The 27,209-nt window shown below is 42.2% G+C and overlaps 1 protein-coding gene, 1 long non-coding RNA gene and 1 other non-coding gene across 4 annotated transcripts; 2 read left to right on the top strand and 1 right to left on the bottom strand.

Annotated features, from left to right (window-relative positions):
- Window positions 1-271: 271 nt before the first annotated feature.
- Window positions 272-17,383, bottom strand: LOC117197551 (uncharacterized). Its single transcript, XR_004478214.2, has 3 exons — window positions 17,370-17,383; window positions 1,140-1,216; window positions 272-461 (listed from the first exon to the last, which is right to left on the bottom strand). It is a non-coding gene; the product is annotated as an uncharacterized LOC117197551 (long non-coding RNA).
- Window positions 9,972-10,087, top strand: LOC117197571 (small Cajal body-specific RNA 11). The gene has a single exon (XR_004478250.1). It is a non-coding gene; the product is annotated as a small Cajal body-specific RNA 11 (non-coding RNA).
- Window positions 17,384-17,915: 532 nt separating the features above from the next.
- On the top strand, window positions 17,916-22,710 carry WNT8A (Wnt family member 8A). Of its 2 annotated transcripts, XM_004282080.4 has the most exons (6): window positions 17,916-18,086; window positions 18,191-18,224; window positions 18,455-18,593; window positions 19,726-19,851; window positions 20,717-20,859; window positions 22,008-22,710. In XM_004282080.4, exons 1-6 carry the CDS (start codon window positions 18,019-18,021, stop codon window positions 22,554-22,556), a joined length of 1,059 nt encoding a protein of 352 aa, XP_004282128.3. In that variant the 5' UTR covers window positions 17,916-18,018; the 3' UTR covers window positions 22,557-22,710. The 2 variants fall into 2 exon arrangements, with proteins under 2 accessions (XP_004282128.3, XP_049563733.1); XM_049707776.1 differs by having other exon boundaries at window positions 17,958-18,224.
- Window positions 22,711-27,209: the final 4,499 nt, after the last annotated feature.

The raw sequence follows: 27,209 nt of genomic DNA, 5'->3' as shown, positions 1-27,209 counted from the left end.
TAAAGGTTTACAACAGATAAATCCCATGGACTTTAAAAACTTCATGAATAAACCACAAATTGAATACCTATTACCAAGACATATACTTTCATTCAACAGATATTTATTGAATGCTTGTTACGAGCCAGGCACAGTTCTAGGCACACATAGAACACACAGTTCTAGGGATATATAAGTGAACAAAACAAATGAAAATCCCTGGTCTGAAGGATCTTATGTTGTAATGGGACACTTACTTAGTGCTTACCTTGTGCCAAGCAGAGGTCTGAGCACTTGTAGACATATCAACTCATTTAATCCTCATGACAGCATTTTGAGGTAGGTACTATTAACATCATTCCCATTTTATAGCTGAAGACAGAGGTGTAGAAACATCAAGTTGTACTTGTTAAAAATCTGCGATGTGAACCCAGGCATTCTGGCTTCAGGGGCTAGGCTCTTATGTTATGCCACCACTGACTCTGGAAAAGTCCAATGGAACTACTTTCAAACTTATTGGCTTTGAAATTCTTGCCAAAACATGATGACCTTGTAAAGCTAACATAAAAGGCCACTTTCAGAACAGTATGTACTTAGAAGATTTACAAAAGAAACATTTTCTATTTTATGTTAATAGAAATTCAAAGACAAATCACTCTTTCAGTAGCCAAGTGAAATTCTAAATAGAAATGATAACCACATTTCATTCCAGCATGATTGTATAGACTATAACTTAAGTGAATATAGTGCCAGCTGGGAGCTTTAAGAAATTTATTTTTCTTCCTAAGTTTCTTATTTTTGGTTTACATATTCCTTGAAACAATCTGACAACTAGAATAATCACCTACGCTTTATTTTGTAGGTGACAACTAATAATTATAATACAGATGTTCCTCAACTTATAATGGGGTTACATCCCAATAAGTTGAAAATATTGTAAGTCAAAGATGCACTTAATACACCGAGCCTACCTAACATCACAGCTTAGCCTAGCCTACCCTAAACATGCTCAGGACACAACATTAGCCTACAGTTGGGCAAAATCATCTAACACAAAGCCTATATCATAAAGTGTTGAATATCTCATGTAATGTATTGACTACCGTACTGAAAGTGAACAGAATGCTTCTATGGGTATAGAATGGTTGTAAGTTGTTTACCCTTGTGATCACATGGCTGACTTGGGGCTGTGGCTCACTGCCGCTGCTCAGCATCATGAGACGCATTATCACTAGCCCTGGAAGAGACCAAAACTCAAAATTCAAGGTACAGTTTCTACTGAATGCATATCACTTTCACACCATAGTAAAATCGGAAAATCTTAAGTTGAACTAGTCAGGGATGTACATTGTACACTGATACTCACTTATGTCACTGACAGAAGGATCTGTAAGAAAGAAGAGTCTGTATAGGAACTTGCTGGTTCCTGAGCCTTCAGATGCACTCTCTGTGGTGAGATTTGTTCTGCCCAAGCTCAGGGCAAGTTCCAAGAGAAAGTCTGGATGTCAGGGCAGCCTCGGCAAATTTCCAGATTGCTCCATCAGGTTTGGAGGGGCTCTTTGATATCGTCTTGTTAAGGTACCTTACTTTACCATTTCAGGAGGAAACTGAGGCTCAGAGGGGTATGAAATTAATGGCAGATACAAAGTTAGAGCCCAGGTGTCCTGATGGGATGATCAACTGTCCCAAATTTCCCAAAAATGTGGGACTTCCAGTGTTAAAATAGGGCAACTTGAGGGAGAAACAGAATGAATTGGTCACTCTGACTCTTAGTTCTGGTTATCCACTGCTTTTAAAAATATTTTCAGGATGCTGCATCATTCCCTGCTGGTCCCAAGCTCGGGAAGACCCTTTGTCTGTTTCCTTTGACTTCCCTTTAGAGTTTCATACAGAATTTTTAAGACTGTATCCTCCTGCCTATTGCCCATTTCTCTTCATCCCCTCTCTCTTGTTTTCTCTGGGAAAGTGGAGTTTGCGGGGCAAGCAGGGTGATAGTCATTTAGGAACTAAGAAGGAATGATTTCATCTCTAGAAATCTAAGAACACCTGAATGGTCCAAATGATACCCAGAGAATGAAGCAATATCCCTCACAGCCCATGGAAGGTAAGAGCTGGCCTCTGTGTAGGTAGACAGCTCCTGAAAGGTGGGATTTCACAGCCAGGGATGGCTCTGACTGACCTCTCTCCACTAAACACCTCTTCTTCCTAATGACTCAAGCCAGTAATTCCATCATCAGAGTTTCATTCCTGCAGCTTAAGCCAAACAAAGCCTTATTAAATGAATTCCCCTTGCAAAGGTTAATAAATCAGTGATCAATCTCTCCCAATGAACAACGTCCTCAGAAACTCTGACCACTTCTCTGTTTTCTAATGCACTCTTCCTGGTCTGCGTGTATACAGTTCAGGCTCACATGCTCATGAAGTTGTGGAAGACCCAGCCCTCCAACAGTCTGCATTTCCTCTGCATACACTCCCTTCTATGTCCCCCACAGGCTGAGGATGTCTCTCCATCCAGCTCCCATTATAGGGCCACATGAGAGCAGTGGCCCATAGGATAAAGTCTAAGCTCCTCTGCTTACTTGTGAAGACCTGTCTGATTTGCTAAAAAGGTATGCTCTAGAGGACAGGGCCTTGGTAAGGTAAGTAGTTTCATGGCTATATTCCCAGCACCTAATCTGGTGCCTGGTACACAGAGGTGCTCAAAAAATACTTATGTTGATCAACTAACTGATTCAACTCTTTCTACATGTATTTATCACCCCAGACTTCCTGGCTAGAACCCTTCACTCACAAACTTCAACTCCCCCCGAACTTGCACATACACTCAGGGGTCAGAATTGCCTGTTGCACCTTGGTTCTTGTACTGCTTACTCTGGAAGTCCCCTGCCTTCATCTCCATCCACCTAGTCTATCCATCTTTCAAGTCCTATTTCTGCCAGGAGCCTTCCTGAGTACTACACCCCATCATGATTCCTCCCATGCCACACAGCTACTACACTCATCATTCAGCTGGCATTCCACCCCTCAACTTAAATTGTCCTGGTATTCCACACTGCCCTGGTACAGCAATCTTACTCTCTTCATCCCCTTGCTTCCTTTGTTGGTGTCGCTTTGCTGAGAATCTGTCTTTGGCCCTCTGCTCTCTTCTCTCAGTTTCCTCTCTCTGATGCCTCATACAATCTCACAGCTTCAACTATTTCCTCTCCACAGTAGAATCCCAAATCTAGACCTTCAAAATTCTGTCCTCTCTCCCCAGCCCCTGAGTCAAATTTCCAACTACCAATGAAACATTGGTAGTTGGAAATGGGCTCTGCTGCCATCACCTTTCTCACCAAATGAAGCCCTGACTTCCCAGGTGTTACTATCACCCTTCTCCCCAGTCACACAGGGTGGAAAATGCAGCCATTAGGGATGAGGGAGAAAGGTAAGTACTATCAACAACAATAACAAAATTAATCAATAGGCAATCTTAGAAATGGAGGGACTTCCCTGGTGGTCCAGTGATTAAGACTCCACACTCCCAATGCAGGGGGCCTGGGTTCGATCCCTGGTTGGGGAACTAGATCCTGCATACTGCAACTAAGAGCCCACATGCCGCAACTAAATGTCCCACATGCCGCAACTAAAGATCCCACATGCCGCAACTAAAGATCCGCATGCCGCAATGAAGATCCTGCATGCCGCAGTTAAGACCCAGCACAGTCAAATAAATAAATAAATTTTTTTAAAAATGGAAAATTTTATTTGAGCCATACTGAGGATTATAACCCAGGAGAGAGTCTCTCAGAGAGTTATGAGGATGGTTCCAAACAATAAGGGAGGAGGTCAGTACACATGCGACAGGCAAAAGTTACCTGTAATCAAGCACACATCTCTTGTAATTTTGACCAAGGTTTGGGAGGCATTTCATGATCAATTTGTCCCACGGCACTAGGAATGCTAGGCAAGGATTCCCAGGTCAGGCAAGGATTTCATTGACAGTCCATCCAACGTGCTATTACTGGACTAGGCCCTGTTAACAGTAACCAAAAGCCTCTGAACTGCCTATCTCACTAGTTTGTTATGGTCCAGGAAATGGTTCCCTCTTGTTGCTTCTTCACATATCTAGAGTTACACTATCACACTCACTGATCTTATAGAACTATATATTTATAGTGGTCAATTGTTTGTAGTCACCTAATCATCATTAATTTCATCTGAGGCTCAGTCACACATTTGGTAATGCAAGAAACAATAATCTTATAAAATAGGCAGAATACAAGTAATATAGCTAGTAACATTAATAAGGTCATAAGTAGTATTTCAGCTAAGAACTTCCTTTAGGTGTGGCCCAGTATCTACCCAGGTCATCTGAACAGTCTCTGAACTGTTCTACCCTGAACAGTATCTACCCAGGTCATCTGCACCAATTGCTATCTTTAAGGGAAATGATATATTGGCATTGTACATAAAGATCCCTAAAGCTGTCTGCATGTACAAGGCAAGTGGTAGGTCATCGTGACCCCTTCAAGAATTGAGAAAGGAATGTTACCTTCTAAGGAATTACATGGCTGGCACCAGAAGGAGAAAAATTGATCTTTACAGTTGAGTCAGTTGAATAGGCATTTCTGTCATTGGGGAGGTCTGGTTAACTCATAATGCAGATGTACAACACACACTGGAGGGGAAGCAGGAGGTCCAAAGGAGCAGGAAAAAATTTTATGTTTAAACTTTTCTTGTCTTGCCTTAAAATGTGAATTTTATTTCATCAATACAAAGACATAGTCAATTCTTCTTGAGAAGATCTCTCAATCTTTCTCCCCACCCGCCCCCAATTCATTGTCCACACAACAACCAGAGTAATCTTTTTAAAAAGTGAGTCAGATTCCCCTCACTCCCATACATACACTTAAAGTCCTGCATTGACTTCCCATTGCACCTAAAATAAAGGGTCCAGGTTATCTGGCTCCTGCTGCTCCCTTCACCCCTCAGCTTTCTCTCTCCTGGACTCCAACAAGATCTCAGAGCATGTGCCCTTGGGGGTCCTCTGCTGCTAGGGGCTCTTCTCCCTCTACTCTCTGCATGGCTGACTTCTTGTCTTTAAAAACCTGCTGCAGGGGCTTCCCTGGTGGCGCAGTGGTTGAGAGTCCGCCTGCTGATGCAGGGGACACGGGTTCATGCCCCGGTCTGGGAAGATCCCACGTGCCGCAGAGCGGCTGGGCCCGTGGGCCATGGCCGCTGGGCCTGCGCGTCCAGAGCCTGTGCTCTGCAACGGGAGAGGCCACAGCGGTGAGAGGCCCGCGTACCAGAAAAAAAAAAAAAAAAAAAAAAACCTGCTGCAGGACTTCCCTGGTGGTCCAGTGGTTAAGACTCCACACTTCCACTGCAGGTGGTGCAGGCAGAAGTTCCACATGCCTCACGGTGCAGCCAAAATACATAAATAAATAAAAATCTGCTTCACTTTTAACCCAACCCCTAAGCGCTTTGAGAAATATCAGAGGGCTACTTATTGTCTCCCAAATACAAGGTTACACTTGAGTTTGTGTCTGGAGACCTGTGTCCTCCTCTCTACCCACTTCCTGTTTGTCCTTCAAAGCTCTGCCAATATCACCTCCTCTTTGAGACCGAGCCCAGTGAAATCACTCCTGCCATGAATGCCACAGAATTTAGGGTCAGAGCCATCATTCAGTACTTATCAGATCCTCTCCTTATTTCAGTATTGTCAATTTTTTAAAATGTTTTATGCATATTGTTTTATTTTCCAGATATAAAGTTTCTTCTGAGAGCAAGGACCATTCTTTATATCCTGAATTGCAGCAAGCTCACTAGACCAATTTACATGTGTACAACCTTTTAAAATACCTTTTATTTATTTATTTTAATAAATTTATGTATTTATTTTTGGCTGCATTAGGTCTTTGTTGCTGGGCGCGGGCTTCTCATTGCAGTGGCTTCTCTTGTTGCGGAGCACGGGCTCTAGGCACACGGGCTTCAGTAGTTGTGGTGCGTGGGCTTAGTAGTTGTGGCGCACAGGCTTAGTTGGTCTGCGGCATGTGGGATCTTCCCGGACCAGGGCTGGAACCCATGTCCCCTGCATTGGCAGGTGGATTTTTAACCACTGTGCCACCAGGGAAGTCCCTAAAATACCTTTTAAAAAGCTAATGAATATATTTTTAAAATTGTAATACTTTTTAATGATAATTCACATTTGAAAATCAAAACAATAGGGCTTCCCTGGTGGCGCAGTGGTTGAGAGTCCGCCTGCTGATGCAGGGGACACGGGTTCATGCTCTGATCTGGGAAGATCCCACGTGCCGCGGAGCGGCTGGGCCCGTGAGCCATGGCCACTGAGCCTGCGCGTCCGGAGCCTGTGCTCCACAACGGGAGAGGCCACAACAGTGAGAGGTCCATGTACCACAAAAAAAAAAAAAAAAAAAAATCAAAACAATATAAAAAGATTTGAAAAATCTTCCTTACATCTTGTTCACATCTATCCATATACTACCTATCTCATTTTTGAGTCTACAGGAAACAACTTTTATTAGTTTCTTATATATTATTCCTGTTTCTTTATGATAATGTGGAAAAATATTAATATATATTCTTCTTACTCCCTGTACTAATACAAAAGAGGCACACTCTCCACATGGCTATGTACCTCACTTTTTTCACTTAGCAGTGTATCCTGGAAGTCTCTCCAAAACAGTACACAGAGAGGAGATATTACTATTCTAAGGCTACAGAGTATACCATTGGGTGGATAGTTTATTTTACTCATTCCCTGTTACTGATTTGTTTCTATGTTTTGCTATTATAAATAATACTCCAATGAATAATCTTGTACACGTATCATTTAATACTTCTGAAGTTGTGTCTGCAGATAGATTCCCAGAAGCAGAATTCTGGATCAAATGGTACATGCATCTATAATTTTTGCCAATATCTTCAGATTCCTTTCTCAAGGGTTATGGCATTTTGCATTCCCTTCAGCAACGCAAATGAGTCTTACTATTTCTCCACAGCCATGCTAACATAGAATGTTATCAAACTCTTGGATTTTTGCTAGTCTGACTGGTGAACAATGGAGTAGTTTCTACCTGCATTCCTCTTATTATGACTGGGCTTGAGCATCTTTTCATATTTTGAAGGGCCATGTTTGTTTCTTGGCCTATGAATGGTCTATCCATGTTCTTGGTCAATTTCTCTGAGTTATGATCTTTTCTCAGTTTCTAGGCTTACTCTATATTAGGTAGATTAATCTTTCTCTGTAATATTAATTGTTAATCTTTTCCCCCAATTTTTCATTTGTCTTTTAATTTTATTTATGGCATAATCAATTATTCTTGAGGAATAAGTACATTACCAAAACTGAAGAAGTAGAAAACCTTTATAAGATCAATTACCATAGAAGAAACTAAAAGAGTTTTCAAATCTCTATATTATTTTTTTAATATTTATTTATTTATTTACTTGGCTGCATTGGGTCTTAGTTGTGGCATGTGGGATCTTTGTTGTGGCAAGAGGGATCTTTTGTTGCAGTGTGCCAGCTTCTCTCTAGTTGTGGCGTGTGGGCTCTAGAGTGCATGGGCTCAGTAGATGTGGCGTGCAGGCTCTCTAATTGTGGTGCACGGGCTCTAGAGCGTGCGGGCTCAGTAGTTGCGGTGCACAGGCTTAGCTGTCCCCTGGCACGTGGGATCTTAGTTCCCCGACCAGGGATCGAACTCGCATCCCCTGTATTGGAAGGCAGATTCTTAACCACTGGACCACGAGGGAAGTCCCTCAAATCTCTATTTTAAAGAGGGTACCACGTTCAGAGAGTTTTACTGGTGAGTTCTATCAAACTTTTGTGGAACAAATAATCACTATATTATTATTAACTGTGGTTGAAAAAAACATATAATATCAAGGAAATGAGAAGACAAGTCACAGACTGGAAGAAATATTTGCAAAAGACAAACCCGATAAATGACTGTTATCCAAAATATACAAAGAACTCTTAAACTCAACAATGAGAAAACAAAAACCCAATTAAAACCTGGGCCAAAGACCTTAACAGACACCTCATTAAAGAAGATATACAGATGGCAAATAAACACATGAAAACATGCTCCACATCAATATGTTAACAGAGAATTGCAAATCAAAACAACAGTGAGGGGACTTCTTTGGTGGTCCAGTGGTTAGAATGGACCTTCTAATAACAATCTGCCTTCCAATGTGGGAGATGTGGGTTTGATCCCTGGGTGGGGAACTAAGATCCCACATGCCACCAAGGCAACTAAGCCTGCGTGCTCTAGAACCCACACGGCACAACTAGAGAGCCTGCGTGTCACAACTACTGAGCCCACGTGCTCTGGAGCCCACGCACCACAACTAGAGAGAATAGCCTGCACACCGCAATGAAAGATCCCGCATGCCTCATTGAATATCCCACATACCACAACTAAGACCCGATGTAGCCAAATAAATAAATAAATAAATATTTTAAAAATAAATAAAACAACAGTGAGGTACCACTACACATCTGTTAGAAGGGCCAAAATCCAAAACACTGACAACACCAAATACTGTCAAGGATGTGGAGCAACAGGAACTCTCATTCACTCCTGGAGGAAATGCAAAATGGTACAGCCACTTTAGAAGACAGTTCGGCTGTTTCTTACAAAACAGGCTGAAGACCTATGTCCTCACAAAAACCTGGACTGCTTTATTCATAATTGCCAAAACTTGGAAGCAACCAAGATGTTCTTCAGCAGGTGAATGGATAAATTGTGGTATGTCCAGACAATGAAATATTATTCAGTGCTAAAAAGAAATGAGCTATCAAGCCATGAAAAGACATGGAGGAATATTACTAAGTGAAAGAAGCCAATCTGAAAAGGCCACATGCTGTATGATTCCAACTACATGACATTCTGGAAAAGGCAAAACTATGGAGACAGTAAAAAGATCAGTGGTTGCCAGCATTGGGTGGGAGGGTCAGGAAGGAAGAAGGAGTGAAGAGGTGGAGCACAGAAGATTTTTAGGGCAGTGAAAATACTCCATATGATACCATAATGATGGATACATGTCATTATACATTTGTCCAAATACGTAGAATGTACATCAAGAGTGAACCCTAATGTAAACTATAGACTTTGAGTGATTATGATGGGTCAGTGTAGGTAGAAATGTACCATTCTGGTGAGTAATGCTGATAACAGGGGAGGTTACACATGTATGGGGACAGGGGGTATATGGGAAATCTCTGTACCTCCTTTTCAATTTTGTTGTAAACTTAAAACTGCTCTAAGAAAAAGCTTTATACACACACACACACACACACACACACACACACACACACATATACACACACAGAAATCAGATCGGGGTTGCCAGGAGTTGCGATGGGGGAGGGGTTGATTATAAAAGAGCACAAAAGAACTTGGGGTAATGAAAATGTTCTGTGTGTTGATTGTGGTGGTTACTACATAACTGTATATATTTGTCAAAATTTTTATATACTTAAAAAGGATAAAGTTTACTGTATGTAAGTTATGCCTCACTAAACCTTTAAACATTTCTAAGAATGTATATCTTTTCAAATTCATTCAACAAATATTTACTACATGTCAACTATGTGCCTGGTACTATTGTAGGCCCTGAGGATACAACAGTGACTAAAATTGACAAAATTCTGTTTTCATGGTGTTTATGTTCTGTTGGGAGAAACAGACAATAAACAAGATTAATATGTAAAATATCTAGCATGTTAGTGTTGGTAAGATTTGCTATCAGAGTAGATATGGGGTGTGAGGAAGAGGAGCCTAGAACTGCCCTTAACAATTGAAAGACAGAGTTGCCATTTATTGAGATGGGAAGACTGGTTAGAGGATCAGATTGAGAGTGAAGAGGAAGAGAATGGGAAGCTCTGTTTTGGACATGTCACATTTGAAATGCCTGCTAGATAGCCAATTAGGCCTTCCTGGAGGATGCCCAGCAGACAGCTGGATATACAAGTTTGGAGCATAGGTGAGGTCTGACTAAAGATATAATTTTGGAGTCTGGCAGGACATGCAGCAATCTCCCTCTCATTTTAGGAGGGCCATCCCAAGAATAGGGTTGGCTCTTAAAGGCACAAGAGGACAATTTAAGAAAAAAGATATAATTTTGGGATAGCCACCATATGGGAGTAAATACAGACCAAAAAATAGAAGATGTCTGAGGAATGAGCCTCAGTGCTCTCCAATATTAACAGGTCTGAGAATTGAAGAGGAACCAGCAGACTGAGACAGAGTGGCCAGAGGTAAAAGGGAAACCAATCATCTCTGGAGTCCTGGAAGCTGAAAGAAGTGAAGGTTACAAGATGGAGACTGAATGATCTACAACAACTCTGGATTCGGCAATGTGGAGATCACTGGTAATCTAAAGTAGTTTCAATGGAACAGTGAGCGTGAAAGAAAAAGTTAGAGAAGTTTGTAAACATTTAGAAAGAAGCACTGTTCACTATAATGTTAAAACTAAAATGTTAAATCTGCTCTTCCATTTTTTAATAGTTCCAAGTACTTAAGAATGGTCCTTTCATTATCTGTCCTGATTTTTCCTTGGTTTTATTTCCTGGGTTGGGCAGGGAGAGATCAAGTCAGCTGCTGGAAGACAGTCCCTGCTAAGCACTGGCAGAAATTGATCTTACTCAGACCATCCCAGTTGCATTTCACTTCCCCAATTTAAATTTTATTTTTAAGAAATCTGACATAAAACAACAAGTATGTGTATTCTAGTTAAACATTGCAGGTTGAATACATGCACTTATTGTCCCTTCCTCACAAAATAGTAAAGGGATTTTTTTTAAGCACAAAACTCCAACGTCAAAGAGGAGCCAAAAGTAGAGGGAAAACAAAATTTGGAAAGGTGGAAAGCAACTGAATTTACAAGTCTTGAGAAACCAGGAAAAAAAAGTCTTGAGAAACTTTTTTTTATTGCAATCATGAAACAAGAACAAAGAATATGAGAAAACTCTTATTTTCTCCTAGAAAATAAAACAACGAAAAAAATGGAAAACAGGAAAGAAGAGATAAAATGAGAGGATCAGTCCAGGAGGCTCAATAACTCCGCCTCCCCAAACACACACACACAAAAATAATTGTAGAAAAAGAAAACATAGAAAATGAAATAAATTATCAAAGAAATAATATAAGAAAGTTTACCAGTCCAAAAAGACATGTTTACAGATTGAAAGAGTTCATGAGTACTAAACACGAAAAATGAAAAAGTTCTACACCAATGCCACATCGTTGCGAAACTTCAGTGTGCTGGGGATAAAGAAAAGTTTCTAAAAGATTCTAAGGAGGGTGGGGAGAAGAACAGGTAACCTACAAAAGACTAGCATTCAATAAAGCATAAGATTTCTCAACAGCAACCTTGGAAACTAGAAGACATTGGAACACTTACCTCAACATTCTTTAGGAAAATTATTTCCAATCTACAATTCTATACCTTACCAAAAGAGTAATTTAAAAAATTTTAAATATCAATCAAGTGAGAGTAGAATAAAACATTTTGGATATGTGAGGTCTCAAAAAATTTGCTTCCTATGCACCCTTTCTCAGGAAGCTACTGAAATGTTATCTACCAAAATGAGGGAGTAAACTGAGATAAAAAGACATAAGATTTAAGAAACAGGATGTGCAACAAAGTGGAGAAGCAAAGTGAACCCTCATGCTGATGGTGAAAGAAGACACTAGGATGACAGCTATGCAGTATGCAGAGAAGTAACTAGGCCAGATTGGAGCAAGTCTGAGAGCTAAATGAGAGGTCTTTTGGGTAAGGGCACAATTTACATAGAAAACTAAGCAAACAAAAACAGATAATTATTAATTCCAGGGAAAACAAAAAGACATGTAGGGAAAGAAAAGTAAGCCTGATTTATTACATGACTGTCCTCTAAATAGTATACATGATCATAATGTAAACATTCAATATTGACCTAAGTAAATTTAACTATAAGAGGAGATGGAAAGATGAGAAAGATGCATTTGTATTTGGTAAATGGGAAGAGAAAAGAAAGGCCAATCCTCATCATCCATGGTGGGAAGTCAACAAATAATACCTAAAATTGAAAAAAAAAAAAACAATAAATAGGACACGAATAGGCTTTTTAGAAACATGGAGATAACACTAATAGCAGCAGATAAAAGAATTGAAAGTTGCTGCTTCTTGAGAGGACGGTGTGGGTGTAGTTGAGGCTGCTGCTTTTCCTAACAAACCTTATAGACTACTTACTCATATTAACATGCTTAATTTTTTATTTAATATAAAAATTAAGAGAAAACAAGTTAGATTAATATGTAGTATCACAGAAAGGGGTCCATGATATAAAAGTTTAAAAACAAAATTAAGGAATAACAACACAATTCTATTTTTTAAATTATGTATGTATTTACCAACATTTGTACATGCAAAGAATCCACACTAAACTGTTCATAATGGTTACTCACAGGGAGTGTGATGGGGGAGACTCTCTTTTTTTTTTGAGACTCTCATTTTTTACTTTACATATTTCCATTTTTTTTACTTTTTGGTAACAATTATTAATCATTTACATATTTTTAATGTATATTTGTTCATGTGTGTATATCAAATATAATGTTGTTTGCTTGATAACTTTTTCAATTATGCTTTATATCCACAAGCACACTGCAAGTTTTTTAAGGACCAATGTCATCTTAGAAGCTTTAATGTATATGCATCGCAGTGCCAACCACTGGGCTGGCTACTCATTGGGCAGGTGCTCAATAAAGGCTGAAATTTGCAATACTGAATCCCACATCAGAGCAACAAAGAGCATGTTGTACCATTCATCGCCACCAGATGGCAGGTCTCTATCAGAAGTCCTTGTCTATGGAGATTTACTCATTATCCCTACTCCCCCTCCAACTTTTCCAGAGTACTTTATCTCACTGTATTGTTATAAATTATTTAAGCTTTTCTCTCTCAGACCAGACTAAGAGCTCCTCCAGGATAAAAACAAATAATGATAATTCATCTTAGACCCATAAGTGTTGAATACTAGCCTGAACCAAGTAGGTAAATATTTTTAGAATAAATAAGTGGATAGATGGATGCATATTTCTCTGAAAAGTAATAAAATCCCACAATCATCTCCGTACTTTCTTCAACAACAATCAATCAAGAAACATTAACTTGGAACTTCTGTGTCCTATCTAATGTCCAGAGATGGGAGTTTTGAACAGTGAGAGAATAAAAAATATAATAAAGGGGTTTTAGCCAACTGAAATCTCTCCTTGGATGAGCCCCTCCAACTCCAAACCTTTCTAGGCTAATGATGATGCAGCTTCTGCCACCTGGGCACCTCAGTTGATGGGAGAATATGCTGCTATCCTTGGAGAGATTCCTGTGTGGTTGGGATTGACAAGGGTAAGCCCTAAGGAGCTTCCCAACTGATGAAGGAAATATACCTTCAAGCAAGAAACAGCTAGTCATGGCTTGCAGATTTATCCCCTCTAATGTACCCCAGCCCTCACAAGCCCATGTGTTCCAGGAACTGCTCCAATTTTCCACACAGGAAGGCCTATTTTCTTCCCCACACTTGGAAACCTAGATCTCAAAGGGAAAATTGAAGTATTCTCCTCTTCCTTCCCTGGGTATATTGTTGAGGAACTTTGCAAGTCATTGAGGCTAAATTGGGGGGTCAAAGGGAGGGTCAGGGGCTCAAGCAGCTGTGGCATTTGGACTGGGAGTCACCAGGGGGTGGGAAGAGACAAGCTTCCAAGGAGGAGGGGTGGAGACCAGAGATTAAAAATTCCTGAGCTCTGCTCAGTGTCACTGCTCAGAAGAATATGCATGGAGGCTCATTCTCTCTACCCCCCATCTCCACCCCTTATCTAATTAGCAGAGGAGTGTTAAAAGTCAAAAATCCTATCTCTTTCTCTTCTGGCATTCTCCAGCCATCTCCACCCTCTCTCCACCCTCTCACTCAACTCCCACACCCCCCAACTTGCTCCATAGTCTAAGCAGCCCCTCTAGTCTCAGAGCCCTGAAAAAGAAGCCTGGAAAAGAAATGTGGAGGAATCAGGGATCTGGGGAGTTTAGTGAGAATGCACATCTGGAAGAAGCATTAGCTTAGGATGCACACCACCATTACCGCAGGGTGACCAACCATCCTGGTTTGCCCAAGACTGTTCTGGTTTAAGCACTGAAAGTCCCATACCACGGTAAACACCTCAGTCCTGGGCAAACCAGGATGGTAGCATCAAGGCTCTCTTGGCCCCAACTCACTATGTAACACTGAGTAAATCCTCTCTCTCTGGGCCTCAGTTATATCCTTGTAAAAATGGGAGCCTCTAGCTCAGACACTCTATGCCGCTATAAATGGCCTCTAGATTTCCTGAAGCTGGGCACAGCAAGGGTGACTCTGGCTTACTCCTCACTGATTACTGCCCCCAGTGTTCCCCTAAGACTCCTGGTATCTCAACACCCTGGAACATGAGGTGGAAGGGGCCTTCAGGATTAACCCGTCCTACTCCTCTCTAGCTCTATGAATACCATTCCAGTGGAATACAGTGCATTTATTCATTGCATTCCACCTACCACTCGATGCCCTACATTATAGTTAGATACAGACCTTATCTCCTTTTTACTAGATACTAAGCTCCTTGAGGGCAGGTAGCAAGACTTTGGCTCAGCAAAGGTTAAAGCCTTGCACATAACTGGAACAAACAAATATTTGGTGTTAAATTCTACAGAGAAATCTTTTGCACTTTACCTCCCAGTGGCCTAGAGGGAGGATACAGGGATCCAGCAGTGTGGTGGGAGGCAGCTTGTCCAGTCTCAGAGAACCTATTGTGAAATTTTTAGGAATTTTGCAAACTGGTTGTTAAACACAGCTGTTATTAAAATTAAATTATATAAACTTACAATTAAACTTATAAATAAATTAATTATATTAAAAACAAAGGGGAAAATAAAAAGGAATTCCCTGGCTGTGCAGTGGTTAGGACTCAGTGCTCTCACTGCCGGGGCCTGGGGTTCGATCCTTGGTCAGGGAACTAAAATCCCATAAGCTGCATGACACGGCCAAACAAAAACAAAAGTAAGTAGTCAAAATTTATCACTTCCTTATTATTTTACTAGATTTTACTATTATCTATACCCTTAAGGTTAATTACATCTATCATACCTACGATAAAAATACTATATAATGATGTGCCACTATTTGTCTCCTCCCAAGTCCACACTGGTAGTTTGAAATCAGCCATGGTGGAAGTATTTACACCATGCAAATCAGCAAACACTACCAATCATGTCTCCTATCACACTGAAACTGGTTGTTGAATATCTACCAGCACACCACTAGCTCAGATATACTACTATTCTGTCTGTCTGGTCATAGGCCCACTCTGCCTCCACTACTGTCGTCTACTCTGGTCTTCAGTTCCTGATTTCCATTCCCAAAAGAGAGAAACCAACAGTTAAAAGAGTTGAATCGTCACTTAAAAACTAATGAGATAATAGAGCTGAGGTTAAGGAAATGGATGCACAAGCTGGCTATAAATGCTGTGTAAACTTCAGTGTGGAGCACCAATCTCTGGCTCTTCTCTCCCTCCAGGAGACCCTCTACCACAATGAATGACTATGATCAGTCCAGCACAGCAGTCTTATATAGACAGAGTCCCAAAGCACTCTGAAGAAGCCATTGGTTGCCCTCCAGGTATCCATCTCACAGGCTTATCCAGATGGCCAACTGAAGGATTTAAAGATACATAAGATTCCCATGCTGACAGCTGGAGGAGACAAGACTTTCCCATCTCTGGCCTACAATCACCTCTGGGGTTAATAAATTTTGTAAATCATAAAATTAGGATTATAGCATGTAAGAGAGCTGGTAGAATCCTTAGAGGTTATTCAACACTCAACATCTTCCCAACTCTCTCATTTTTCAAATGAAGTAATTGAGTCCACATGACAGTAAATAGCTTGCCCAGGGTCACATAATAAATTAGTGGCCAACATCCAAGGCTCCTAATACCTGGAGCAGAGGCCTTTCTTTAACATCCTAAATTCCTTTTAGAGAATTTATATGATCTTTAGAGAATGTGAGCAGGAGCAAGCACAAAGTTTACACACAAAAAGCTCACCACCTTCCCCTCTCCTTCCTAGAAAATTAAAGAATGTTTTTATAGAGTATCAACTAAATGCCAAGTGCTATGGGGAGCACAGAAGAATAAGACCCAGTCACTCATACACAGGAAGTGAATGTGGGATCTTTCAAGGGGTGTGGGAGATTCCTTGGGTCTAATGTGACCCCTGTTCTGAACACACAGTCAGTGGCGTGGATATCAACACTGCTGTCTTAAGAAGTGAAAATTAAACAATAGATTCTTTTTTTTTTTAAGTATCATTCAGTTACAATATTAAATCAGTTTCAGGTGTAAATATTAGATTCTTGATTGGGAAAAGTAGGAAACAGAGAAAAGGCCACTGAGGCAAAACTCAGTGTGCTTTTCCCAAGTAACTCAGTGTGGGACACCTCTCTTCCCCAAGGAGAGAATCCCACAAGCAAGGAAAGGAAGAGAGCTTGCTGGGCTGAGAGCCAGAGCTTTAGTCCATTAAGGACATTTTGCATTTGAGACATTCATACCCATCCTCCTAGAAAAATGAAACAGAAAAAAAGACACAGAATAGGAGCCCAAATTTCTTATTAGATTTCAACATATCTAAAATCACTCTGTCAAACTGCTATAAAAATTTCTAAACATTTTCATTTCTGTACTTATCTTCTCACATAAAGATAATAGTTTGCAGGCTGACACTAATCCCAGCCCACACTTTGAGTTCACTGCTCTAAAAAGGCCTGGGGACTCCTTGGCCCCTGGAACTCCTTTGGTGGGGAGATTTCTGAGCTCCCTTTCTCATCTAAATCCAGTCCAGGGTGCTGTGAAGTGATCTGGATTGTGGTCACAGAGTAATGAGTTAGGACTGTAACTTCCTGTTTGTACTTTCCTCTGCATCTCTTTAGCCTGCCTTCCCCAGCCTTAGAAAAGAGTTTCACCAACCAAGGAAGGTCTCCACCCCTTCATTGCAGTCCCCGACCCTACCTAATATTGCTTCGGGTTCTTCCTAGGGGCCACAAGTTCTTTTATTCATTCATTCCTTCACTCATTTGTTCATTCATCCAGGCATCTTCTTCAGCACTAAGAATACAAAGTGAATCTTAAAGACAGATTCCTGCCTAAGGAGCTTATGTCCTAGCAACAAAGTGCTATCAGAAAGAAAGGCATCAGTCTTCTGAAATATAGCCCTGGGTGGCCCAAAGGTTGATTCTCACATATACAAGCAGTTAACAAACTAGAGCTCTAACAAATATAAAATGGTAGGCCTACTAGGAATGAAGGAAATTTACCAGAACTTACTTTGGTAGAATATGGTAGAAGGGACTGTTGAGAGGTGGCCTCGGGTCCCACATGACTTTACAGTCACCAAGGGAGGAGGTAGGAATGGTGCACTTGGTTGCCTGGGTAAAATGAGTAGGAGAGGGCCCCAAGTAGAGTTCCTCTATAATTATTAACACCTTGAGGAGGAAGGCAGGGTAAGGAGTGGGGTCTTATTAACAGGTGAGGACACCATAACTTTGAGGGATAGATGACCTATCTTTAGAATTAGCAGAGCTAGGAAACTTGCTTGCTCTGGGCTACAAGATTCTGAAAAATGAGCCCTCAAGCAGGAAGAGACAAAAGTCTGACTTATAGAGGGTAGAAACCTCCTGGGTAGGGAAAGGCCTCAGCCCATCTGTCAGCCTGGGAGGGAAGAAGGGCTGGCAGGGCGGGGCAGGGCGGGGCTTCCCTTGGAGGCTTTGGGCTGAGTCCCTCCTCCCTGGTCCCCCATTGGGTCAGTGGCTCCTACAGCCCTGCCAGTGAGGGACAAATGAGAAGAGCTGTTGATTTTTTCCCCCTTGGCCATTCAGCATTTCCCTACATAAATACTGAGAAAGATCCTGCCCTCTCCTCACTTCTCTGGACTTGGCCCTGGGCTAGACTTGGTCCCCTGGGGGTGGGAAGGGCCATGGGGGACTTGTTTATGCTCAGGGTGGCTGTGGGCATATGCTATGCAACCTTCAGTGCCTCTGCCTGGTAAGTCCTTCCCTCTCCCTCCCCCCCACCCCCCCTCCTCACCAAGGAAGCTTCTACTACCTCATCCCCATTCACCATTACCTCACTTTTTCTCTTTTTGGTAGGTCAGTGAACAATTTCCTGATAACAGGTCCCAAGGTAGGATGATCTCCTGCTCCTGTTTTTACCCATCCAGGTTCCTAAGGGAACTCTTTTGGGGAAGGAAAAGAGGGGAAGGGAGATAGTGCCAGAAGTCACCCACCCAGAGGAACCTATGATTGATTATTCCCTAATGGAGAGCTGACCCATTTGAGTCTTGCTTGCACCCTCTGACCCAGATGACCTGACTAGAGCCAGGGTTGAAGCTCACATCCTTTTCCCTCTGCCAGGCCTATCTGACCTACACCACCAGTGTGGCCCTGGGTGCCCAGAGTGGCATTGAGGAGTGTAAGTTCCAATTTGCTTGGGAACGCTGGAACTGCCCTGAAAATGCTCTCCAGCTTTCCACTCACAACAGGCTGAGAAGTGGTAAGTTTGTGCACCTGTACAAAGGGGTATATGTCCATGAAGTTGGGCTTGAAGTATATATGTATGTGTAACATGTATGTGTACAGTGCAATCAAAAAGTTAGCAGTGATCTGCCACTTCCTTGTTGTGTGACCTCAAGTGAGTTACTTCCTCTCTCAACCTCAGTGTTGTCATTTGGGTCAATAAGGTCAGCTGTTTAGCTCACCAGGAGTGTTGTGAGGGTTGAATGAGGTGAATACAAAGGTATCTCTATAGAAATGTAATTACTCTATTTTTTAATGCATGTCTGTATTTGTGTTTGTACACACTTGTACTGATTTGCATGAAACAAAAATGGGGAAAGGGCTCTGTGTTTGCAGCCCCTGAGGGAGTCTCAACTGTCATAAAATCCCAACAATAGAGAAACAGAGATCACACATAGAGCTATGCTTCAACTTGAGTGTGTGTGTGTGTGTGTGTGTGTGTGTGTGTGTGAGCAGTTGTTTGTAACTATGTATAGTAGTTTGCATGAAAGTTGTTTATGTAGAAACTATTAATGAAGAGTTGCCTGAGAAAAGCTAGGGGGAAGGGAGTAAAGAAGATAGGAAAAAAGTATCTTCCTGTGGGGTATACAAATAGGATGAGAAGTAAAATGGGACAACGTTTATAAAGAGTTAGGAAGATACAAGCTCAGTAAGTGGTAGGTATTATCATGATGATTATTACATGGCTCCAACTCCATGTCAGAGAGAAGAAAATACCCTTCTCTCTTTCATAAGCCAGCTTCATAGCTCTGAGTCCTCACTTCTTAAGGACAAGAAGCAATGGCTAATGAACAGAGGCCTAGGCTGGATATCAGGGGGATAGTGTCCTGGTCCCAACACCATAACTGGTGAGGAGAGTGGCCTTGGTCTCATCACTTTATCTCTGGGTTTTACTTTCCCCATCTGTAGCATGGGGATGCTCATTCCTGCCTGGATGAAGTAAGGATGCTGGAAAGGCATGCACTGTTCTCTCAAGTAGAAGAGCATTCTCTTAATAAACCCAAAGAGGGAGGGGGACAGGAGAGAGAAATGAAATGGCATTTCTTTTCCAAAAACTCTTCTTTGGGTCATCAGGGTCCTAGTTTCCAGCCCCCTCTTTCTTTCCAAAGCCACCAGGGAGACTTCCTTCATTCATGCTATCAGCTCTGCTGGAGTCATGTACACCATCACCAAGAACTGTAGCATGGGCGACTTTGAAAACTGTGGCTGTGATGAGTCAAAAAATGGAAAAACAGGTAAGTTGTGCTCTCTGATGGGGGTGGGAAGAGGTGAAGGGTATAGAGCTGAGCGTAGGCTAAACTCTTCCAGGGAAAGGCTGAGGGACACAGCTTCTTCAAACCCCTAGACTCTAGCAGCAGCTTCATTGGTGGGAGCTCCTAGATCTAGACCCTCCTAAGAACTGAGCTGGATCCATGATTCTAGGACCAGCAAGTAGCACCAAGCTCTAAAGCCAACAAGGCATCTAGAAGGAGGAGGCCAAAGAGAGTTTAAAGTTAACCCTTGTATTTCAGGCTTAGAATGACTTGTGCATAATCCAGAGCTACCCAATTATCTGCAGACAGCCTAAGAGACTTGGATTTGTCACTAATGAGGGAGGAGGTGGCTCTAACAAGACTACTGTAGCATAATGGTACAGAATTCTAGAATGTTTGAACTGCAGTGAACATTTGAGATCCTCTATGCCAGCCCCAGCGTGCCTACCTTTACTTTGGGTATAGAGTTGAACTGTCTAGAGTTGGGGAGTACCTGAAGGGTGGGCAGTTGGCTTTGGGAATAGGACTCCCCCTGACCCCCACCCAAAATACCTCCATTTCCCTGTTTCACCTTTTTCCTTTTTTTTTTTTTTTTGGCCGCCCTGCGTGGCTTGCAGGATCTTAGTTCCCTGACCAGGGATTGAACCCCGGCCTTGGCACTGAGAGTGCGGAGTCCTAACCACTGGACTACCAGGGAATTCCCTCCCTGTCTCACCTTTAGCTATAGCTTTACACACTTCTAGGACTCTTGGGGATGGTCTGTCTATGTCAGCTAAAATGACCTTGACTCTTCTCCAGGGACTTAGCAGGAAGCTATACACAGAACTTATTCTTTCCTTATGCGTAGGAGGCCATGGCTGGATCTGGGGAGGCTGCAGCGACAATGTAGAGTTTGGGGAAAGAATCTCCAAACTCTTCGTGGACAGTCTGGAGAAGGGGAAGGATGCCAGAGCCCTGATGAATCTTCATAACAACAGGGCAGGCAGGCTGGTACGTATAAGAGTTGACCAATGAGCCAACAGGCTCAGTATTTACAAAAGCCTCACATCCATACAGACCTTCACAACTTACCAAGAGCTGTCTCATACATGTTTCATCCTCACACCACCCAGCAGGACTGGGATAGCTACCCCCATTCTCTGGATGACAAAGCCAGTTAAGGCAGAGCCGTGGCTTGGCCAAGGCAATACATCTAATAAGTATCAGAACCAGGCAATGAACACAGATCTTTTAGCCTAGTCCTTTTATCACTAAACCTTATATGCTAGCTCCTTCTACAGGCAGGTTTCTGAGAACACAGAACAAAGGCCTTGCTTTCATGACTTAAAATTTTAACCATTTCAACTGCATTTCTAGGAAATTAACAGGGGTTTAGCATACAACCTATGTCCTAATGTCTTTCTGGGCTTGGAGGGGTTGGGACTGATCTAAGCTTCTCTGGAAGGTCTAATCTCCCCCAAGACTTTTGGTGGGGTAGCAATCCTTGGAGTGTTCTGAACTGAAATCTGGAGTCTAGTTGTATTAGAAGCTAAGAGCTTAGAAATTTCCCTTTGAACCTATACCTAGATGTCCTGGTTGCCCATGGCAAAGGGAAGAGGTTTTCAAGGCAATTACAACCATGGGTAATCGCCTTGGGGGTAGGGGTTCAGAGCTTCCTTCCCTCTGGGAGAGGGCCCAAAAGACAAATCCAAATACCCACAAATACTCTAGCCCCCAGCTTCAACACAATAACAGTGCCAATGATCATGTTTTTCATTTTTAATTTACAAATTACTTTCTTGATCATTCTTATTCTTATGGGCAGAAAGAGAAACAAGCTCACAAGTGATGAAGTTAGGCCTTCAGCCTAGGTTACCTGACTTCAGTAACCTCCTCAACACTTGCCTCACTTCTTCCATAAGAATCACTCAGGGGAACGTTAAAATCACCAATACCATGGCCTTTAAACCTCTGAACTTCCTAATTGAGAAGATATGAGGTAGGGCCCAGATCTTCTTACGGGCCTCCCTCATAATTCTAATGTACTCTAAAGTTAAGAAGCACAAATCTAAAATATTCCATTAATTGCTAGCCTTTGGTCTTCTCTACCCAGAGCCAATCTCCTTTTGTCCTCCCTCTCTCTTTCTCTCTCTGTGAAGGCAGTGAGAGCCACCATGAAAAGGACTTGCAAATGTCATGGCATCTCGGGGAGCTGTAGCATCCAGACATGCTGGCTGCAGCTGGCTAACTTCCGGGAGATGGGCAACTACCTAAAGGCCAAGTATGACCAGGCACTGAAAATTGAGATGGATAAGCGGCGGCTAAGGGCTGGGAACAGTGCCGAGGGCCACTGGGCACCCACTGAGGCCTTCCTTCCTAGTGCAGAAGCTGAGCTGATCTTTTTAGAGGAATCACCTGATTACTGTACCCGCAATTCCAGCTTGGGCATCTATGGCACAGAGGGTCGGGAGTGTCTGCAGAACAGCCACAATACATCCAGGTGGGAGCAATGCAGCTGCGGGCGCTTGTGTACAGAGTGTGGCCTGCAGGTGGAAGAGAAGAGAACTGAGGCTATAAGCAGCTGTAACTGCAAATTCCAGTGGTGCTGCACGGTCAAGTGTGACCAGTGTAGGCATGTGGTGAGCAAGTACTACTGCACGCGCTCCCCAGGCAGTGCTTGGTCCCAGGGCAAGGGCAGCACACGATAGCACCCCACAGGAACTTACTTGCTAGTTGCATGACAATGGAGGGGGGACACAGCTTTTCTCTGGGAGAGAAGAGATAAGAAAAACAATTGGAAAGTCACAGGGTTGATCTGTAGTCCTCTTGATATCTGCTGTACATGGGAAAATGGAGGCCTAAGATTATACAGCATGTTCTTGACAGAGCTGAAATGGGAATCTGGGCCTCCTAACTTGGGTAGACCCCATTTCATCTTTCCTACAAGTTACTTCCTGGTCTTTCTGCCTGTAATTTTGCAGTTTGCTAAAGGGGGAGTTTTGGTTTGGGGTCCATATCCAAAAAGACCTTCAAAGTACTTGCCCCTGGAGTTTCAGACCATGTCCAACCCAGCTGTATGGCTGAGAATCAGAGAATGGAAGCCAAAAATGAGAGTTCTGTCCAGAGTCCTGAAGGAGCAACCTTCCCCTACTCTGGCAAGCTCCAGAAAGACCAACTACAAGTTCATACAGATAAGTGGGGCAGAGGCTACATACCTGCCTAGAGGGAGGTATATAAGGTGTTGGGTTTTTTACCTCAATATGCACTTTTGAAAAGTTCACCCCACCCAACCCTGGGGAAACCAGTACCCAATATAACCTGATGACTTTTCCAGCTCAGAAACTATCTCTGGAGCCATGGAGAAGGGATGGTTACAGTAAGTGGACAGATGACTACAACTTACCTGCTCAAGGCCCCCCAAGAGGGATTTTCCCCCAAAGAGCTGTAGAACAACTCTCTTTTGTTATTTTCCCAGTTGGGAACTCATCTTCATTCTGCAATAAATGCTTCTAGAATATATATTTAATTGAGACCTTTTATTTCTCTCCTTGGAAAGCTTAGAATCAGAAAGGGAATGAGAAACCCTGCTTCTATATCCCAATTATACACAAGGCTAAAAGGAGAAACTGGAAATATCCAACCCCCTTGATATCAGTGTTTGACAGATAATAAAATTGAGACCCAAGAACTGGCCTATAGGAAAAGAATCCAGATTTCTGAATTTGGAAAGTATTATTTTAATGCAAGCTAAGCAACTTGAGGAACAAGCAAGCCCTTCGAACTTGAATCATATTCAAAGTGTGTTTGCTCTCTTAACTTGGGCTTCCTGGGGTGTCTGTACACCAAGGACCTGGGCCCCAAGGCAAGAGACTAGGAAAGTTGTGGATTCTACCTTCCTCATTTACACTTCTACATCTTCTACTGGTAAGCTTTGGGGGAGGAGTAGTTTCCATAAAGAGAGCCCTAGGGGCTCAACCACTGGTCTCCTAAATCTGAGCATCCTGGCCTTTGGAGTCTCCCCTCTCTGCAAAGGTCAAGCACCCTGCAGGGGGGACGTATTTCAAATATGTTGAATAAACAAGTAAAATGAATGGTCACCAAGAGTGGGGAAACATTCTTAGCTTAATGTTTTAAATTAAAAAACAATTTAAACGTTCAACATCAGGGCAAACTAGTTAGGTCATGGCTATACAATGGAATATTAGCCATTAAAATAATATTCTGAAAAATATTTAGTAACATGAAAAACATGCATGATATAATTAAGTGAATAAAGTAAATTACAAAACAGCATGTTCAGGATGAACCCAATTTTGTTTTAAAATAGGAAAATATTAGCTATCATGTAATACCAAAGTAGAGTGGTTTGTTTTCCTTTTTGTGTTTTTCTGTATTTTTATATTTGTCTACAATAAACAAATATTTTTGTCATCAAAAAAATTAATAGAAGTTATTTTTTTAATGTCAGCAGGGAATAACCAATCCATTTTTTTGTTTGTTTGAGTGAAAAAAAAGGTGAAATGTTCATTAAGGAAGTTGGCATCTCAGGAGAAAACATAAGCAGGTGCCTTGAAAGTCTACCCTGGTATATATTACTTCTGTGCATTTAAAACTACCACAGATGCCAGAAGCCAGAGATAAAGAGAAATCCATAAAAATGCAGTCTATGTCAAGGAAATGGATTTCCTCTACCTCCCTCCTTCTAAGGAAGGTTAAAAAAAACACACTACAGTTAGCAACGAAGAAGTGTGTATGTGTGTGTGTGTGTGTGTATGTGATGGTAGTGGTGGCAGTGGTAGAAGGGAGAATGGAAGAGATACCATCCAAGCACAAAAATTGTGGTGAAGCAATAGGCAACCAAAAGAAAAGATTATTTCCCTGGGGCTCAGACAAAAAAAAAAAAAATTATCTAGCTTGATGTTGAACCCTCAAAACCCTCAATAAACATAGACAATAAACACAGATGCCAAATTACTCATGAAACCTGAGTTGTAACACTGCCAAGGAACTGAACAAACTAGACTTTTCTCTTTATTCGTAACTGAATCTCCATCCAAAGACCCCAGGTATCTGATGCTTTGACATTTTCCTCAGGACCTTGTTGACATTCCCAAATAATCTTATGGGAGAACAATTGGGAATTCCATGAAAAGTTTGCCTACTTCCCCAAAAAGCTCATAGTCCCACTCCTCCCAAGCCTCTTCCAACCTCATTCATTTTACCCTCATGGCAATCAATCACATCAACCAATCTTCCCACATGGACCCTGGGCCAGAAACTAAAGGAATTTGGATTTCTCTGCATCCATCACCTTCCTGTCAAGGACTCATTCCACGGCATTACAGTGGCATTCAGATTCATTAGTTACAACCCTACACTCCTTCCCTTTTGGCTCATCCTTAACAAGCTGGCTATCATTAAGGTGACAGAACAGTAAAACCCCCCGTGTTTGATAGGTCCAGGGCCCAAGACAGGCAGGTTGGCAGCCACAATCTGATAGTAGATCTTGAAAAGCTGCTGAAAAAGGAATTGACTTAATGAGAGAAACCTGTCCATGAGCCTAGTCCCACATTTCAGTAAATCCAGGCACTGATTCACATTGCCTGGAGAACAGAAGCCTGTATTTTCTCAGTCTATGCTTGCCAGGCCCCTACAAAACTTTTTCTCCTCCTCCTCCACCTCCTCTTCCTTCTCCTTTTTCTCCTGTCTGATCTTTGCCATGGGCAGAATTAAGAAAACCCTAAGGCCTATTCCCAGAGTTTCCCATGGTCCCCTGCCAGTCTCCTCAGGGCTTGCTGGTGGGTGATCACAAGGGTGGAAAGGGAGTAACTGAGGACCTACTAAGTGTCAGATGCTTAATATATACTATCTCCTTCAATCCTCAGAACAATCCAGTTAAAGAGTTACAATTATTCCCCTCTTACTACTGAGGAAACTGTGGCTCAGAGAAGTTAAGCACCCAACCTAAAATTAAACACATGGAGGTAGATTTGAATTCGGACCTATTACCACATAAATCTATACTCTTCCTTTATACCACTTACACTCTGGGACCCCAGGGATCTCTTGCGACATTCTCCAGCTGTCATGACAGCTTTGTAGAATGACTCCATTTATATGCAGTGAAAGGTGTCCTTTTCCTCCCTCTTCTACAAGTAGAAGAGTCTCAGCCCTTCTCCAGAAAGAAGAAACCTAACTTTTGACTTGCAAAGGCCTTCCTTAGAATGATAAAGCAGATAGCCTGGCTCCTGCTGACTTGGGAGGGCAGAATCCTGGTTCTCCAGGGGGTACTCAAAGAAAAAGGCTAACCATTGTGGTCTACATTAGAGGTCAAAGTTTCAAAGGAATGTCAAAAGAGGGGTGTTTATTTTAGAGGCTAGAGGAAAAAAATACAGGAAAGACAGAAAGACAAATTTCTAGCCCCAGATCACATACCACTCATATCATTGATCACAAAAGACAGTGACCAAGGGCCCAGATAATGAGGTTTGAGGTGTGGGGGATGAAACGAAAAGAAAGACCAGAGCAAAGACTTCCAGAAGAAGGTTAAAGACCTTCGGGTAGGACTAGTGCTCTACACCATTTTAATTCGGTTGCATTCCCTACCAGAGGAGGTAAGCTAGGTTTAGAGGAGGAAAGTTCCCCCGCACCCAGTATCACCAAGTGAGATAGCTGAACGTTAGACTCCAGGGCCCTGCACACTCTCCATGGCTGGTGCCCTGCCCACCCTGCCAGGCTGCCCTTTTTATCAGGAAATGAATGTATGATGACCAATGAAGGCACTGAAGAAATTAGGCCCAGGCTCTGGGAAGCCTCAGACTGCACTTGGTCAGTGAGGGAGGAAGGAGGCTGTGGGTAAGAGAAGTGGAATATGGGTAGGGGGTGGGTGGGATGTGGGTAAGGGAAAGGTGGTGCGCATTCCTCTCAGATTCTCAGATACCTGCCTAGACCTATGATAGGACTAGGGGATCCTAAAATGGCCACTTCTTCATCAGGAGCTTCTTGCAATCTATAAGAGATCACTTGATTCAGCTACCTGCTTCTTAATAGGAGAGCTCCTAATCTAAGGCCTAAGGAAGAGAAGCACATTTTACACTCTGTGTTGAAAGACCATCAGAGAGGGAGGGAGAAGCTAGTACTTCCCTTCCTGGGATAAAGTGCCTATTAGGACATTTGCTGCATGCCTAACCTGAATCAGCACTGCTATATTTTATTTTATTATTTATTTATTTATTACATCTTTATTGGAATATAATTGCTTTACAATGGTGTGTTAGTTTCTGCTGTACAACCAAGTGAATCAGCTATATGTATACATATAACCCCATATTCCCTCCCTCTTGAGCCTCCCTCCCACCCTC

This window comes from Orcinus orca, chromosome 3, assembly GCF_937001465.1.
Source record: "Orcinus orca chromosome 3, mOrcOrc1.1, whole genome shotgun sequence".
Classification (NCBI taxonomy): domain Eukaryota; kingdom Metazoa; phylum Chordata; class Mammalia; order Artiodactyla; family Delphinidae; genus Orcinus; species Orcinus orca.
The sequence above is the reverse complement of the archived record's forward strand: the minus strand, read 5'-3'. Positions and strand labels throughout refer to the sequence as shown.